The sequence below is a fragment of the Sciurus carolinensis genome, chromosome 11, assembly GCF_902686445.1.
Source record: "Sciurus carolinensis chromosome 11, mSciCar1.2, whole genome shotgun sequence".
NCBI classification, from domain to species: domain Eukaryota; kingdom Metazoa; phylum Chordata; class Mammalia; order Rodentia; family Sciuridae; genus Sciurus; species Sciurus carolinensis.
The window spans coordinates 12,387,889-12,404,766 of NC_062223.1; the positions used below are offsets into that span (position 1 = coordinate 12,387,889).

The window sequence follows — 16,878 nt, forward strand, 5'->3', positions numbered from 1 at the left end:
TTGACTTTGCCATCCCCCTGCCTCAGCCTCCTGAGTCCCTGGGATCACAGGCCTGCGCCATTGCCAAAGCACCTGGCAGGTTAGATCTTGATCCATGAGGAATATTCTGGGTTTGTTACCTTCTTTGTCTTGGCCCAGATCCCTCTGAAGTTTATGTTCATTTTTGGAAGAAATAAGCTTTTAGGAGGCATTTGGGCACTCAGCCTCCTCCGCCAAGTGTGAGTTCAGGCGGTGCTCATGAGACCAGCTCTGGCCAGGCAGCTTGCTAGACCCTTGGAAGAAGTGGTAGAAGCTCTAGAGGCTGGGGTCATTGCTTTTTGGAAGACGTGGGTTATATGAAAGCAAATCAATCACCTGTTCTACTAGGAAACCCAAACTGAAAAATTGGGGCTTATTCAGCTCTTGAGACCAGGAAGTGACTGAGGAATGGAGCCCTAAGATGGTCGGTGCCAGGAAGAGACTCCTCATTTGCATTACCACCCCAAAGGGAGCCTCTACTTGGCGAGATACAGATTTTTCTCCTAAAATCCACGCGACCAGCGCCGGCCGCTGTGCTAGCTGGGGCCCCTTGTCCCATGATCCTAAGTTATGGCTGCCCGTGTGCCTTGGACACGACAGGGCGGTCGTCAGGTTCAAGATTCCATGGTGCAGGACGCGGGCACCGATTTCGTGAGGGCAGGGGCAGCCATTTTGAGATCAGACAAACCCGGAAGGGTCCATATTGGGAACGCCTAATGCCCGGGCGCCGCCATTTTGAGAGCAGACGGTACGGCGGGCCGCCCGGCGTGGGGGCCGCCATGCTGGCGCGACCAGGCGGCAGCCATCTTGAACGGCATGAAGTGGGCGCAGCCATCTTAGCACCAAGCCGCCCCTGGCGCGGTGCCTGGTCCGCCCCGCCCCGCCCCTCCGTTTGTAAGGGTCCTTCCGCCAGCAGCATCCTCCCGGCAGCCTCCTAAACCCACCCTGTTCAGTCTGTTTCGCGCTTACTTGCCTTCCTTGTGTGCTTTTGTGTGTGTGTGTGTGTGTGTGTGTGTGTGTGTGTGTGCGCGCGCGCGCGCAGCTCCAGGGTGTCCGCTGTAACAATCTCCCAGTGGGTATGCGCCACTACCCCCGGCCCCGCCGAGCTCCCATCCTTGACAATGTCTAACCTTCTTTGTCCCTGTATGGTAAATCTGTTGACTAAGGCTCCTCTACCCCAAGAACACTAACTCAGGAGCTGTCTTCTGAGACTCTGGATGACTTTATTCTTCAAATGACTTTACCCTTCCAGTAGCTCCAGGTGAGACTGAGAGCAAGCACCCGGCGCATCCCTCTCTCCATTGTCTGGACGGGTCACAGAGGGACGTGGGCAGGACGCTGACAGTCTGGCAGAGACCTCTCTGATGGTGGAGCAAACGGTGCCCGAGTCACGGGATGCTTGGGGTGTGCCACAGAGGGCGAGGAGATGGGGTCGAAGTGGGTGAGGAGGGTCTTGTGCTTCAGATAACCTCACAGGGTGGGGCGAGGGTAGGAATAGGCTGCAGGGAGCCTTAGAGGCTCTCCACGGTTACCGACCTAAGGAAGGGCCCGGAGAGGGAAAGGTGAGGAGAGTAGGAACAGGGTAGCTCAGAGGAGGGCACAGAAGAACTTCTTCTCTCTGAAGGGGTTCTCCGAAGTGGGCACGGGAGTGATGAGGGGATCCTCACAGGCGTGGGCATCACAGTAAGTCATCAGGTCTGCTGCCGCCTTGGACACCTGGGGCACAGCCGGGAGAAGGGAAGTTAGCCAGACCCCTGAAAGCGACTACAGGCCTCTCTTTCCAAAGAGGGTATCTTTTACCATGACTCGGGCTCCTTGAGACTGTCTTCACCCTCATCCCCACAGAAACCTGGGGTCAGCTGTCCTAGCAGAGCTCCAGACTCCTCCCCTGACCTCAGGGACTCAAGTCTTACCAGGTTTGGAAACTGCACAGCAAGGCCTGGCCAACTAATGAGAGCCAGGGTCCCACCCACCTTTATCCGGCACAGACTGGCCTCAATCTTAAGCTGTTCCACCATCTTGCGTGCTTGCCCAATACTCATGGTGCTGTTCACAGGAGTCTCCCCTTTCATCCTGGAGAAGAGAGGATAGTTCAGAGAGCTGTCTCAGCTGGAAGTCCCCTTCTGTGCTCACTCCTCACCAACCTTTACAAGACTAGAGTCAGCCCAAATATTTTGCCCCCCACTTATCCCAATCCTTCTCTAGTGGCCTGTCCCATCCCTGTCTTCCTCAGTGGAAAAAATGGAGAGGGTGGGCCCAGGTCATCAAACATTATACAAATGATATAAGGCTTTTCAGTCCTTCAAGCCATGTGTGTTCCCAGCTCGAAAAGCCTCAACCAGAAAGAGCCCCACCCTGATGAGGCGGGCACATCACCCCCACCTACCCCCATGAATCCCAATGGGAGAAAAACAGGCTGCTCCCTACTCACCTGAAGTGACAGGCGGCGGCAGCAGCCTCAGCCCTGGAATGTAAGGTCAGTGGGGGGCGGGGGACACCAAAAACTGCCTCAGATGGGGGGGGTGCCCCACCCTGCAGGGAGTTGCAGCTGAAAATATCTGATGCAGAAGTAGCTAATACAGAAAGGGATACTGGGGAAGGGTCAAGCCTGAGATGCGTGAAGGGGTGGTCTCAGTTTCTGCAGCTCAAGCACTGCCTAGATGCCTGATACCTGAAGGATGAAGGATGCTAGAAGGAGCTGCTCCAGTCCTGGAGCATACCAACTGCCTGACCAGTGGGGGAGCCTGGCTGCCACTTGCATCCCCTGAGCACACCCCCACTGTTACTGTCTCACTACCTGCCCCTCCCCCACTGCAGGCATCCCAAGTCTGGACTAGAGCCCTCCCCAAAAGAGCTAAGGCCGAAGCAGACTCCCCTCTCAAATGGGGTGGTCTAGGCCTGTGACAACCCCTGCAGTGGAGTCTTTACTGGCTGTGGGGGACCCTGCTCATTTGAAAATCTGACATCAGCTGGGCAGTCGCCCCCCTCCTCCCTTCCTCTCTACCCTGACACAGCACTTAGCACCTGAATCTTCGTTTCTCTCCCAGGGACCCTCCATTCCCCATATCCAGGAAAATGTGACGCGCTACAGGTGATCAGCTTCCAGATCACCACGGTCTAGCCACAAGTGACTTGAGTCGGAGATCCAGGGACAGCGACATCAGGAAGATGTCTAAAGAAATGGCAGACCAAAGAGAAGGAGAAGCTGGAGGCAAAGAGGTGTGCGGAGACCAGATCAAAGGATCGGACAAAGAGGAGGTAAGGGGCCTTGTTTGGGAGTCAGTGGAAATATTTTGGAATTAGGTGGGCTTCGGAGGGTTAGGGTGGCAAATAGCGAGGGAGGGTGTATTGATTTGGAAAATTTTCAGACGTTTTGAACGGATACCTCCCACGCCTGCAGCATTATGCAAAGATGTACGCACATTTAGTTTTGCGAAGTGAAGGACCTTATGTGGGGTAATTAGATAGACGTAAAATATAAGACGCAACCTGCCAAGACCTAAACTAATGTTTTAGGGAGAGTGCGTCCACTTAGGGTCAGAGGAGGTTGATCACCCACTATTAAGAGCTGGAGACCAAAGGCAGGACTGCAATGTTGACACGCTTGTAAATAGCGGACGGCAGGCCACCTGCGCAACACCCGAGATGCACAGGTTCCAGCAGAATACAACATTCCCTGAAGGAATACTCCCCGCCTTGGATACCCACTGTTCCTAGGAGCTGTGGGGGATAAAAACCAGTGCCCGCATACCCCACCCTGCCTCCGCCCCCGCTTAGGGAGTTAAATGGCCAGTGGTGAAGGCTCTGGGCAGAGGGCCGTGTCTGCGTTCTGGAGCACAAGGCCGAGAGGACGCTGCTGAGTCAGAGCATGCCCTGGACATATCTTGGAGGCTGGAGGCAGGCGCCATGCCCCTGTGGTCCAGACAACCGGAGGGTGTAGGGCTTGCAGAGACTGCCCCCCCACCCCCAGGAGACAGGACCCCGCCCCCTGTTGGTCACGCCCCTCTGACGAGGCCCCGCCCCCAGGCTGCAAAAACTGACGGCAGAAAGGGGCGGGACTTCTCCGGCAAGCGGAAATCCCTTCTCGCCGTTGCCCCGGCAGCGCGCGAGGCTGGTGAGTCTGCAGAGCTGTGGCAGCGGGAGGGCTGGTTTCCATGGTGGCGCAGTTAGGTGGGGGCTCCCGCGCCGCGCCCACCGCCGAGCCCGAGGGGACGGGCGGGGAGCAGCCGTTGGCTGCAGGACGTCCTGCCCGGCCTGCGGAGCACTCATCCGGGAGCGAGCGCAGCTGGAGGTGGAGAGGAGAAACTCGGGAGACATTAGTGACAGCTCTCAGTCTGCTGGCTTTGAGTCCTGCTGTGCGACCTTAGGCAAGTCGTGCATCCCTTCTGTGCAAGCACCTGGCACTGTGGATTCGTGTCATCCTATGGGTTAAAGAGCTGATTGAACCCAGGGTCACCCTACTCCTAACCTACATCCCAGCCCTTGTTTGTTTGAGACAGGGTCTCTGTAAATTGCTGGCTCCAGCCTCCAAGTAACTGGTATTGTAGGCAGGCACCACCGTGGTGAAATTGCTCTGAGAGAATTTTAAGATGCCCATTCTCTGTGTTATTTATTGCTTGCTAGAATGAGTATCAAGCACCCAAATCAGGTGCTCTTGGGGGGAGAGTTCAACTGAAGAGCCCTGGCACTAGGGCGAAGGTCTCAAAGGGAAGGAAGGCAGGAGAAAGGAAGGAATAATTGACTAGCCCAACCATTTGGAGAAAGGCCATATGAAACAATGACTTTGCTTTATCCTTCTATCTCTGGTTCCCCAGTCTAGTAAACTTGTCTTTTTTGTCCCCACCTGCTTGTGGAAAGGAATCATTCTTTCTTCTCTTTTTCCAGGAACCGCCAGCTGCTTCATCCCATGGCCAGGAGTGGCGTCCAGGTGGCAGAGCAGCTAAGAACACAAGACCTGAACCTGGGGCTAGACCCCCTGCTCTCCCTGCCATGGTCAATGATCCACCAGTACCTGCCTTACTGTGGGCCCAGGAAGTGGGCCACGTCTTGGCAGGCCGTGCCCGCAGGCTGCTGCTGCAGTTTGGGGTACTCTTCTGCACCATCCTCCTCCTGCTCTGGGTGTCTGTCTTTCTCTATGGCTCCTTCTACTATTCCTACATGCCCACAGTCAGCCACCTCAGCCCTGTGCATTTCTACTACAGGTGAGAGGGGTCTTCTGTCAGAGTGGAGGAATCCTGTGTGAGAATTGCTACAAGGACCCTTGGAGGTTATTCTGTTCAGTCCACTCATTTACAGAAGAGGAAACTTGAGCCTACTGTGCTAACAACTTCTCACCTATTATAGCCGAAGGCTGGATCAGGTCTGGGCTGGTAGAACTTCAGGGTGCTAGTTCTACCTATGTCCACTGATTTCTGGTTAAAAAGCAAGGGTCAGTTCCATTTAGGGTCTGTCAAATCTCTCCCAGGGCCACTGTAAAAGTTTGAGCCAGTTCAACCCCTTGGGCATCTCAAAACTAACTTGGCTTTGAATACAAGAGTTATTAGGAAATACCTCTTTTACCTTTTACTTTACTGCCTCCTATCCCAAAGAGTCTGCTGCACAATGGATTATGGAATTATAAGGTGATTGGGTACAAAACTTCCCTCCCAGAGACCTGCTACTTGTCTGGCCCCTTAGTTCTTTCTCATTTCACACACTGCCAGATTCTCTCTCTCTCTCTTAAGAATGAGTGTAGGACCAATCAGTTAAAGGGGGCATTATTATCAATGGTCCAATGTCTTTTTTGTTGTTGTTGTTTTCCTGTCCTGAATCTCTAGTCAGGCACTGAAGTTTCTAAGATAGATCTTAAACTTTTAGGGGACATGGATCCTATATAACTATGATCCATAAAAATGTATGTGTATGCCCAGGTGTACATTGCATACCCACACACCATATAGAGTTTTCCCTATAATTTGATCAGTTTTATAAGCCCTTTATAGGTTATCTATAGACCTTTTGGGGGAGTTTTCTCCAAATAGGACCCAGACCATAACTATTGAATCAGACTCTCTGAGGGTTAGGACCCTGGAATCTACATTTTATCAAACTCTTCAAAGACTCCTTTGAAGAAACCCTAGAAACACTGTATCTTTAGGTTCTCATCCAAGAATATCTGTTCTGATGAGAGGAAATAAATTGAAGTAGCAAGAAGAGAATGGGAGGGGAAAAAAAGTCTGGAAAAAAAATTAAGAGAAAAGAATTTCATTCTAGTAGTTTGAATCTCCTGGCCATGTTTGCTCTCCACCTCTCTAACAGAAAGGATGGGGGACAGGAAGGAGCCCCAGGAAGCCAAAAGAATTGTAGATTCAAGTAAGGTGGACTCTAAGGTAGCAGAATATCATTCCTCCTTCTCATTTAGGACCGACTGTGATTCCTCTACCACCTCACTCTGCTCCTTTCCCGTTGCCAATGTCTCGCTGGCTAAAAGTGGACGTGATCGGGTGAGTATGGGAGATGAAGAGAAGTTTAATTCAAGCTTTGATACTTGAGATGGTAGCACTTAAGAAAGATGGCAAGAGTAGAGATTGAGTAAGAGAGTTAAGAGGAAGGAAAGGGAAGCTGAAGAGAAATTAGAATCTAAATGAATAGTGTGTTTTGATCTTTCTGCAGCAGACATTAGGAATGTTCTCATTCTCAACAGATCAGGTGAGACTTGACTCGCTTCAGTCAGGCATATTTATTAGATGAAGTTCATAGTGTGTTTTATATTTAAGTGAATAAATCAGCTATTTCATGGGAATAGAAGGGCATCCAACCAAGAGTTAAAGGCTTGTATATAAAATTATGAAATAGTTGATAAGTATGTGTGACCTGTTGTTTCAAAGGGTATTGTGCCAGAGGACTGGCCAGATGCCACTGTGACTTTAACAAAACTGGGAATTCTGACCAAGCAAGCTGGTGGAAGCTCTGATAAAGGACAGAATCCCTGAACTTAAAAGGATCTTGAATGCTGGGCATGGTGCATGCCTGTAATCCCAGCAACTCCACAGACTGAGGCAAGAAGATCATGAGTTTGAAGCCAGTCTCAGCAATTTAGCTAGACACTTTCTCCTTTTTCTAGTACTGGGGATTAAACCCAGGGGCACTTAACCCCTAAACAACATCCCCAGCCCTTTTTATTTTTTGAGACAGGGTCTCACTAAATTACCTAGGGCCTCACTAAGTTCCTGAGGCTGACTTTGAACTTGTGATCCTCCTGCCTCAGTTTCTGGAGTTGCTGGGATTACATGTGGGCACCACCATGCCCACCTAGCTCTGTTCTTATATACTACCCTGAGGGGTCATGCTGCTAACAAGAATGATTAAAGGGGATTTGAGGGGTTTGGGGTAAAGTTCAGTGGTAGAGAATTTGCTTAGTATGTATGAGGCCCTGGGTTCGATCCCTGACACCAAAAAAAAAAAACAACATGATTTGATTAGAAGAATATAGGACTGGTTAGGAAAATTTGGGATATGTTTGGAGACAGAACATTTTGAGGTTTAGTCCACTGAAGAGGAACTCCCACTGTAGGAGTGTGGGGGACACTCACCAGCAGGACCAAGATAAGGGACTCAAGCCCCAGACTATGGTGTATAATCCTGGCTCCTTAGAAGGCTGAGGCAGAAAGATTACCTGACCCAAAAGTTTAGAGCTAACCTAGGCTTTATCTCAAAAAAAGAAAAAAAAAAGATAAGGGGGCTAGGGGTGTAGCTCAGCGATAGAGCACTTGCCTAGCACATGTGAGGCACAGAGTCCAATTGTGAGCACCACATATAAATAAATAAATAAATAAAATAAAGGTATTTTAAAAAGATGGGGCTGGGGTTGGGGCTCAGTTGTAGAGCACTTGCCTGATATGTGTGAGGCACTGGATTTGATACTTGGTACCACATACAAGTAAATAAAATAAAATGTTGATTGACAACTAAAACTCTTTAAAAAAAAAAATAATAAGGGACCCAGAATGACATGAAGATGCTGCTGCTACAATGATTGTGAGAGAGCTGGCTAGGGAGGCTGAGCACTTCTGGTGCTTGGTTAATTAATAATGTAAGTAAGGACAGGCTGGTCCCGAGGGGGACAGCCTCACCATCACACAGGCCTGAGTCACACAGATGGCCCAGTTGGCAATATGACCATTCACTTTTGGGACAGAAATGTGACAGAGCCTTTGGGTTCTGATTCAGAAAAGCCAATAGGATATGGAAATGGAGGTATCCAGCCACCAGAAGGGGGCAGCACCTTTCTGGACAAATAGTTGGAAGGCCTGTTGGGCTAACCAAGGGGGTGACAGAATATTAGAAAGGTGGAGCTAGGACAGTATAATTTTTTTTAATATATTTTTTTGTTGTCAGTGGACCTTTATTTTATTTATTTTTATGTGCTGCTGCTGATCGAACCCAGTGCCTCACACATGGTAGGCGAACATTCTACAACTGAGCCACAACCCCAGTCCAGTATAATTTAAAAAAAAAAAAAATATATATATATATATATATATATATATATATATTTTGAAATGATAATGGGGGATACCTTGGGCAGGTGCTCATGTATGGACAGCCATATCGCGTCACCTTAGAGCTTGAGTTGCCAGAGTCTCCTGTGAATCAAGATTTGGGCATGTTCTTGGTCACTGTTTCATGCTACACCAGAGGCGGCCGAATCATCTCTACTTCTTCCCGCTCCGTAAGTGTTCATGGCCTGACTGGGAAATTGTGAAGAATGATGGCAGAGTCAGAATATCTGGGTTGGGCTTCAGTATAAAATCTTGACACTGAGGTCAGAGACACGTCAGAATAAAGGAGGAGAAATTTGTTTAACCAGACATAAACATATGCCAAACACCCCAGCATATCATGAGCACATCCAGCTTTGGAGTGGACCTGAAGAGTGGAGCTGCTGGGCTGGGGAGATAGCTCAGGAGACCCTGGGTTTGATCCCCAACACCGCAAAAAAAAAAAAAAAAAAAAAGAGTGGAGCTGCTCTTATAAAACAGAGATCTGGAGCCATGCAGACATGTCCTCACCAGAAAACATGTCACAGAACATCTGACAACTCCTGAGGCATAAAGTAATATAAAATGGGTATCATAGTGACTGCCTATCAGGACTATAAGAGGAAATGGGAATGGTAGATTTTAATCAACATTGAACCTCATTGTTATGTGAATTGTAGGAGAACCCCATGAATGTCTGCCTAGGGGGAAGGCATGTGATGTGCTAGGACTTGGATCCCATCCTGGATGACAGAACTGTTAGGGGGAAAGGTAGAGCAGAGACAGTGTTGCACTTCCCTTCAGAAGGTGTCTTAGGTGAGGGGCCCTTGCTGTAGTAGAATGGAGAAATGTGGTTCGTAATGGGCAGAGGTTACTCAAGTAGGTGGAATGGTTTTTTGGAGATTGGAGAATAGGAAGTGGAGGTGAGGAAGCCAAGGGTCTGAGGGAGGAGCAACCTGCATGGACTGCTCACAGGTGGGGGAAGACTGGGAACCTGGGTACCGTCCTCAATCTCTGCCTCCTGGCCCTGCTAGGTGATGCTGCATTACCGCTCAGACCTGCTCCAGATGCTTGACACCCTGGTCTTCTCTAGCCTCCTTCTGTTTGGCTTTGCTGAGCAGAAGCAGCTCCTGGAGGTGGAACTCTATGCAGACTATAGAGAGAACTCGGTAAGTGAGGTGAAGGCTGCCTAGGAGACCGCCCTGCTGTCAGCCCAGAACTGCATTCCAGGAGCCTCTGGTCTCAGAGCAGGCCTCAGATTGGGCTGGTAGCCTCAAGAGTGACAGCATCAAGACCCTGCTTGATGCTGCCCTCTCCCTACTCCATTTAGTATGTGCCGACAACCGGAGCAATTATTGAGATCCACAGCAAGCGCATCCAGATGTATGGAGCCTACCTCCGCATCCATGCCCATTTCACTGGGCTCAGGTGAGGAACCACTGACATGGACCTTGAAGCCCTCCTGGGTGCTGTCCTTAAATGAAGAGTTTCCCAAGCAAAAGTAATAGGTTAAGAGAGCAGCATTGGTTTGAGTTTTACAAAGTCCAGAGATTCTTACCCTGGCTGCACATTAGCATATTACCTCCCCAGGGAACTTTAAAAATACCTATATGAGCCTGGCTTTGTGGTGCATGCCTAAATCCCAGCTACTTGGGAGGCTGAGACAGGAAGATTATAAGTTCAAGGTCAGCCTGAGCAACATAGTAAAGCCCCATCTCAAAAAATAAATAAATAAAATAATAATAATAATAATAATATTGTCTTGATCCATTTGTTTAGCAGAGTTGGGGTGGCTTGAGAGCCACAGTTGAGACCATTGCTTTTGGCCCTAAAATGCTGAGGCTGCCCAAAGTCCTTAGCCTTTATTAGAACTTGATATGAGGGGGTGGGCAGGGAACATGGAGGCAGACCCTGGCTCTAACCAAACTCACTTGAGTTGCTTGGGAAATTTGAAGACTGGTGCTGCCTGGTAATGGCCACTCCTCTCCTGTCGCTATTTCCTGCTGCAGGTACCTGCTGTACAACTTCCCGATGACTTGCGCCTTCATAGGTGTTGCCAGCAACTTCACCTTCCTCAGCGTCATTGTGCTCTTCAGCTACATGCAGTGGGTGTGGGGGGGCATCTGGCCCCGGCATCGCTTCTCTTTGCAGGTCGCAAGGGGCAATGACCCCCTTTTTCTTCCCTTCAGGATCTTCCTCTGGGTGGGAGGGACATGATGCTCTACTCAGAGCATGAGGGCTCCGATCTCTGGTGAGGAAAGTCGGTCCTCACTGCTCAGTGCTTTCTCTTCTACAGGTTAATATCCGAAAGAGGGAGAGTTCCCGGAAGGAAGGCCAACGAAGGATCTCTACCCATCAGCCTGGTAAAGGTGTTGGTTGCGGGGCTGTTATGGAGGTGAGGGGGGCTAGGCAAGAGGAGCTGCCTGTCTCCAGTGTGAGGCATACTGCACTCACATGCTGAGCTAAGGGTGGAAGGAGAGGCTGGAGGGGAAGTAGGCAGTGCCCTCCAGGCACAGCTACCCTTCCCATCCTATCCTCTATTTGCTTTGGAGGAGCAGGGCTGGAAGGACAGGAGGAGTCAACTCAACTGTCAGATGTGACAGAGGACGGGGAGAGCCCTGAAGATCCCTCAGGGACAGGTATGGTGCAAAGCACTAGTCCCTTCCTGACATCTCAGCTCTCTCCTTCAGTACCTGGGTCTGACTCAGTCCTCGTCTTTTGGCCGTAGAGGGTCAGCTGTCTGAGGAGGAGAAACCAGACCAGCAGCCGCTGAATGGAGAGGAGGAGCTGGAGCGGGAGGCCAGTGATGGTGAGGGGCACCCTGGAGTGGACGGGCTGGAGTAGGACCCGGGTTAATTTGATATCTCATCTGGGGTTTTTTGTTTTTTTCCTTTCTTGACCCCAGGTTCAGGCTCCTGGGAGGATGCAGCTCTGCTGACTGAGGCCAACCTGCCTGCTTCTGCATCTGCCCCTGCCCCTGCCCCTGCCCCTGTGTCTGCCCCTGCCCCAGAGACTCTGGGCAGCTCTGAGCCCTCTGTGAGCACTCTGAGACAGCGCCCCACCTGCTCCAGCTCCTAAAGAAATAAGAGGACAGATTCCTCACATTCCAGCACTTTCCCACCTGGTCCCTCCCCTTGTTTTCCCTTCAATAAACTATTTTGTGCCAGCTGCTTCCCTGACTCTTTGAAGTGGATTTAGGCCCATTTGAAACCCTGTGACCAGCCAAACCTGGAGGCATAGGCCGGTAGATCAGCAACTCTAACCCCATCTGAGGCAGAAGGATCACAAGTTCAAGGCTAGCCTCAGCAACTTAATGGGACCCTGCCTAAAAATTAAAGAGGGCTGGGGATATAACTCAGTGATGAAGTGCCCTGGGTTCAACCCCCACCACCAAAAGAAAGAAAGCAAGCCCTGTGTGCCCCAGGCACCTTCAGCCCTCCCCCTTGAAGGAGCTGTGCCTGTGGAAGGCCTGCCGACCTGGACTATTTCAGGCATAGCTGTTTCCATAAGTCCAAGAAGTGCAAGGAGAGAAAATTTATCCTGGCCACAAGCAGGCTTCCCACTTCATCCATGTGACTCCTGTCTCCCTCAGGGAAGGGGGATAATGTAGGGCGGATCTAGAAAGCTGGAATACATCATTCTGGCCCCTACACCCCTCCCGTCTCTGTCCATTGGGAGGCAGAAGACAGGAAATGACTGCCACACATGTGGTATGATTTTTACCAAAGCAGCATTTTGTAACCCAGGCCCCATGCTGTCCACAGCTGTTTTCCTCTCTTATACCAGCCAGGTGGCCCTCTCCAATATTCCCCTCCCCATCTCTTCACATGACTTCAGCCTTTGGATTCTCAGCTCCTGGCCACTTTCCACATTCCACTCCTCTGTCAGAACCCAGGCATCCTGGCCTCCAGCTGAAACCGCTGTGCATGGCTTTCCCCATCCCTGGCCCCGTGACTCAGGCCCTCTGAGCAGACCAGCCCTCCTCTTGGCATTCACTGGGGAGGGGCGGGAGAAGAGGGCCAGGTGGTGACATCAGAGTTGAAGGGGTTGAAGGGTATAAAAGCTTTCAGTCAAAGGAGAATTGAAGATACAACCTGACAGTGCGGGCAGCGCGGCCTGCTGTTCTCGGGACTCCTCAACCTGATAGCTGCAGCCGTCTGGTGGCAGATTCCCACTCCCTCAAGGCCTACCCGCTGGTGAGGGACTGCTAAGGGCCAGAGGGTGATCAGTTGGGGTCCTGGACTCCTCGGACAGGATTTACACAGATGACAGGTGGGGAGTGAAGATTCCAGGGTCCTTGTTTCCTCCTTCTGTGTTCTCTTTCCTCACTTTCATCTTCCTGCTGGGTTTTTGCATGTCTTGCTGACTGATACTCATTTTACTTAGATCTTTTCTCTGGGTGGCAGCTGGGAATCCTACCGCCTTTCTTGGCGGAATAAATCATTTCCTCCTCCTCTTCCTCCCAGTACTCTGTTTATTCATTAACTTTCTAGCACTTCGCATGTTGCCGGTCACAGGTGTTTCTCTGATATGTCAAAATCAAACATAACTTGGAACATCCGTTACAGAAGCCAGAAGCTGGTTGACAAGTCTATCTGTCTTGTTCCTACCTCTTTTATCATCTTTGTGCCCAGTTGTGTTTAGGTTCTGTCTAGGCAGGGGGCCTGGAAGGCAGGGTTGACAGCCTTTACCTATTTATCCCTTCCCTTCCAGACTCCATGCTGGTCTCTCACTGCCTTCTGGGGCTCCTGGCCTTGACCTTCTTGGTTCCCAGAGCTCAGCCCTTGGCCCCTCAAGACTTTGAGGAAGAAGAGGAAGATGAGACAGTGGGCACATCTTTGCTGGCTGTCCCCTGCGACTACGACCGTTGCCGCCACCTGCAGGTGCCCTGCAACGAGCTGCAGAAGGCCAGGCCGGTGGCCTGCTTGTGCCCGGGGCTTTCCAGCCCAGCCCAGCCTCCGGACCCGCCACGCCTAGGAGAAGTGCGCATTGTGGCCGAGGAGGGCCGCGCCGTGATCCACTGGTGTGCCCCCTCCTCCCCGGTCCACTACTACTGGCTGCTGCTTTGGGAAGGCAGCGGGGCTCCGCAGAAGGGCCCTCCACTCAACACTACGGTCCGCAGAGCAGAACTGAGGGGACTTAAGCCTGGGGGTGCTTATGTGGTTTGCGTGGTGGCTGGTAACGAGGCCGGGGAGAGCCGTGTGTCCCAGGCAGGTGGGGAGGACCTCGAGGGGGTATCCTTCCCGGCCTTCGGGCCCTGCGGCCGGCTCACGGTGCCACCCAGACCCGTCACCCTAATCCACGCGGCCGTGGGGGTGGGCACAGCCCTGGCCCTGCTAAGCTGCGTCGCCCTGATCTGGCACTTCTGCCTCCGCGACCGCTGGGGCTGTCCGCGCCGCCCAGTCGCCGCCCGAGCCGCAGGGGCGCTCTGATGAGGGTGTGGGGCACTTCCCCGCACCCCAGCCCCACCTGGGGCTCCCAGCCCGCTCCCAGAAGAGCCAGCCCGCCGCCGCCTGGCGTCAGCTGTCCCGGGAGCAGGGCCCAGACACCTGGGCCGCAGCTGGGATCTCTGAGCTGAGAGTTTGTTTAGGTCGGGGTTTGTCACTTTGTTGCTGCCTGAGAGCTAGAAAGGAGCAGAAAGGGTCAGAGAGTAAGTAATTTAGGTTTTTTATGTTTAAGAGGATAACGTTGAGGGTATTATGTAGGTACTTATCTAGTCATTTAAAATGTGACCATTAAAATGTAAAACCCATTCGTAGCCTATGGGTCTTACATGCTAAACCCGTAGGCAGTTAGTTGGCCCGTCATACACCCTCAAAAGGACTCTGCTGCTGGGCTTGGTGGCATACGCCTTGTAACCCCAACTACTCAGGAGGCTGAGGCAAGAAGATCCCAGGCTTGAGACCAGCCTGGGCAATTTTAAAAAACCCTGTTTAAACTACAAAATAAAAAAAGGACTGGGGGTGTAGCTCAGTGCCCCTGGGTTCAATCCTTAGAACAGGGGAAGAAAGGATCTGCCACTGTGGGTAGCTAAGTGGGGTTTGAGAATAAACTTCTGCAGGATAAGAGTTTCCAATTGGAGCCACCTTCTCTTTCCACCTTCTCTAAAGTTATTCAGGATGAGCACACCTGGGTCAAAGTCAGTCTGTGTCTGAGGAGGTGGAGATTAAGGACTGGCATGGGATACAGAAGAGAAGGAAGCCCCAAGCCTTTGTCCTGCACAAGTCTGTGCTTTTACTAATAAAATCAGACAAAGCAACAGTAATACCAAGGAATCCCTGCCATTTTTGTTTATTGTATATCTACTGTGATAACATTAAAGTAAATTTAAGAGACATTGTCACTTTTCATGATCTCTTCAATTCTCTGTCTAGAGACTTATTTTTCATAGTAGTATACATACTTTTGGATTTTATTTATTTATTTGTTTGTTTGTTTATTATTGGTACTGGGGATTGAACCCAGGGATGCTTAACCACTGAGCCACATCCCCAGGCCTTTTAATTTTTATTCTGAGACAGGGCCTACTAAATTGCTTAGGGTCTCACTAAATTGCTGAGACCGGCCTTGAATTTACCTCAGCCTTCCAAGTCACTGGGATTACAGGCATGTACCACCATGCACATCTTGAATTAATTTTTAAGTTAAGTGAATGTGACACCTGTAATTCCAGCTACCAGAAGCTGGAGCAAAAAGAGCACAAGTTTGAGGTCAACCTCTGCAATTTAGGGAAGTCTGTCTCAAAATTTAAAAATGTAAAAGGGTGCTGGATTTGTAGCTCAGTGGTAAAGCACTTGACTACCACGTGTGAGGCATTGGATTTGATCTTCAGCACCACATAAAAATAAAGAAAATAAGGATATTGTGTCCATCTACAACTAAAAAAATATTTTAAAAAAATTAAAAAGAGCTGGGAATGTAGGTCAGTTACAGAGCACCTCTAGGTTTAATCCCCAGAACTGGGGAGTTGGGGGGAGGACGGAGGAAAGAAAGAAAAAAGAAAACTGGATATTAAAAAAGCCTGTTTTGTGTTGCTACATAGTATAAACCTCATCTTTACTAGTCTTGTAATTTTTCTTTCTTCTCAGTTTTTTTTTTTTTTTTTTTTTTTTTCATGCAGAGGTGGGGACGGAACCCAGGACCTTGTGCATATTTGGCAAGCCCTCTACCTCTGAGTTACACTCAGGCCCTAAATTTTATTTTTTTTAATTATAAAAGAAACACATACAAGTTTCAGCCAGGCACAGTGATGCACAACTGTAATCCCAGCACCTTGGGAGTCTGAGGCAGGAGGATCTCAAGTTCAAAGCCAGCCTCAGCAAAAGAGAGGCTCTAAGCAACTCAGGGAGACCCTGTCCCTAAATAAAATGCAAAATAAGGGTTGAGGATGTGATTCAGTGGTTGAGTGCCCCTGAGTTCAATCCCCAGTACTTCCCCCACAACAAAACAAGTTTCAAGCAATACTGAAGAGTTCAAAGTGAAACTTCTCTTCTTCCTTAATTGCCCTTGCTAGTATGTACCTCAGTGCTAGATCACTTGCCCAGTATGAAAGAGGACCTGGGTTCGATCTCCAGCTAAAGCAGAAAAATAAATAAATGAGAAATCATTGGGCTGGGTGCGGTGGCACATGCCTGCAATCCCAGCAGCTCTGGAGGTTGAGGCAGGAGGATCACAGAATTCAAAACCAGCCTCAATAAAAGTGAGGCTGCTAAGCAACTTAGTGAGACCCTGTCTCTAAATAAAATGCAAAGTAGGATTGAGGATGTGACTCAGTGGTTGAGTGCCCCTGAGTTCAATCCCTGATACCAAAAACAAAAACAACAAAAAACAACATTGGGTTGGGGATGTAGCTCAGCCATACAGTGCTTGCCTAGCATGCACAAGGTTCTTGGTTTGATGTTCAGCAAAAGACAAAATTGCTCTTAACAGAGCAGTTCTTTTTTTTTTTTTTTTTTTTTTTTTTTTTGTACTGGGAATTGAACCCAGGGTGCTTAACCTCTGAGCTACATCCTCAGCCCTTTTCAAAAATACTTTATTTAGAGACAAGGTCTCCCTGAATTGCTTAGAGCCTTGCTAAATTGTTGAGGCTTGAGGCTGGGGATATAGCTCAGTTGATAGAGTGCTTGCCTCACAAACACAAGGCCCTGAGCTCAATCCCTAGCACCAAAAAAAAAAAAAAAAAAAAGAAAGAAAGAAAAAGAAATTGTCGAGGCTGGCTTTGAACTAGCAATCCCCCTGCTTCAGCCTCCCAAGCTGCTGGGATTACAGGCATGTGCCACCTGCCGGGCAGCAGAAGATCCTTACAAAGTGCAAATATTTTCTTTTTCCACTCATTATTCAC

At 50.0% G+C, this 16,878-nt stretch overlaps 3 protein-coding genes across 8 annotated transcripts; 2 read left to right on the plus strand and 1 right to left on the minus strand.

Moving 5' to 3' along the window:
• Window positions 1-943: 943 nt before the first annotated feature.
• Bscl2 (BSCL2 lipid droplet biogenesis associated, seipin) lies at window positions 944-11,709 on the plus strand. Of its 4 annotated transcripts, XM_047519209.1 has the most exons (12): window positions 944-1,279; window positions 3,066-3,276; window positions 4,903-5,219; window positions 6,419-6,500; window positions 8,585-8,728; window positions 9,572-9,706; window positions 9,868-9,965; window positions 10,547-10,688; window positions 10,834-10,900; window positions 11,090-11,176; window positions 11,266-11,346; window positions 11,443-11,709. In XM_047519209.1, the coding sequence occupies exons 2-12, from the start codon at window positions 3,187-3,189 to the stop codon at window positions 11,613-11,615; spliced, it is 1,416 nt and encodes a 471-aa protein (XP_047375165.1). In that variant the 5' UTR covers window positions 944-1,279; window positions 3,066-3,186; the 3' UTR covers window positions 11,616-11,709. The 4 variants fall into 4 exon arrangements, with proteins under 4 accessions (XP_047375165.1, XP_047375166.1, XP_047375168.1 ...); XM_047519210.1 differs by lacking the exon at window positions 944-1,279 and having other exon boundaries at window positions 2,846-3,276; window positions 11,096-11,176; XM_047519212.1 differs by lacking the exons at window positions 944-1,279; window positions 3,066-3,276 and adding an exon at window positions 4,017-4,132.
• Window positions 1,225-2,737, minus strand: Gng3 (G protein subunit gamma 3). 2 transcript variants are annotated; one of them, XR_007104077.1, is made up of 4 exons: window positions 2,450-2,737; window positions 1,992-2,091; window positions 1,555-1,734; window positions 1,225-1,379 (listed from the first exon to the last, which is right to left on the minus strand). XR_007104077.1 is itself a non-coding variant. In XM_047519213.1 (3 exons), exons 2-3 carry the CDS (start codon window positions 2,088-2,090, stop codon window positions 1,606-1,608), a joined length of 228 nt encoding a protein of 75 aa, XP_047375169.1. In that variant the 5' UTR covers window position 2,091; window positions 2,450-2,725; the 3' UTR covers window positions 1,225-1,605. The 2 variants fall into 2 exon arrangements, 1 of the variants encoding a protein (XP_047375169.1); XM_047519213.1 differs by having other exon boundaries at window positions 1,225-1,734; window positions 2,450-2,725.
• Window positions 11,710-12,508: 799 nt separating the features above from the next.
• Lrrn4cl (LRRN4 C-terminal like) lies at window positions 12,509-14,874 on the plus strand. Of its 2 annotated transcripts, none has more exons than XM_047517633.1 (2): window positions 12,509-12,733; window positions 13,251-14,874. In XM_047517633.1, exon 2 carries the CDS (start codon window positions 13,256-13,258, stop codon window positions 13,967-13,969), a length of 714 nt encoding a protein of 237 aa, XP_047373589.1. In that variant the 5' UTR covers window positions 12,509-12,733; window positions 13,251-13,255; the 3' UTR covers window positions 13,970-14,874. The 2 variants fall into 2 exon arrangements, with proteins under 2 accessions (XP_047373589.1, XP_047373588.1); XM_047517632.1 differs by having other exon boundaries at window positions 12,513-12,809.
• Window positions 14,875-16,878: the final 2,004 nt, after the last annotated feature.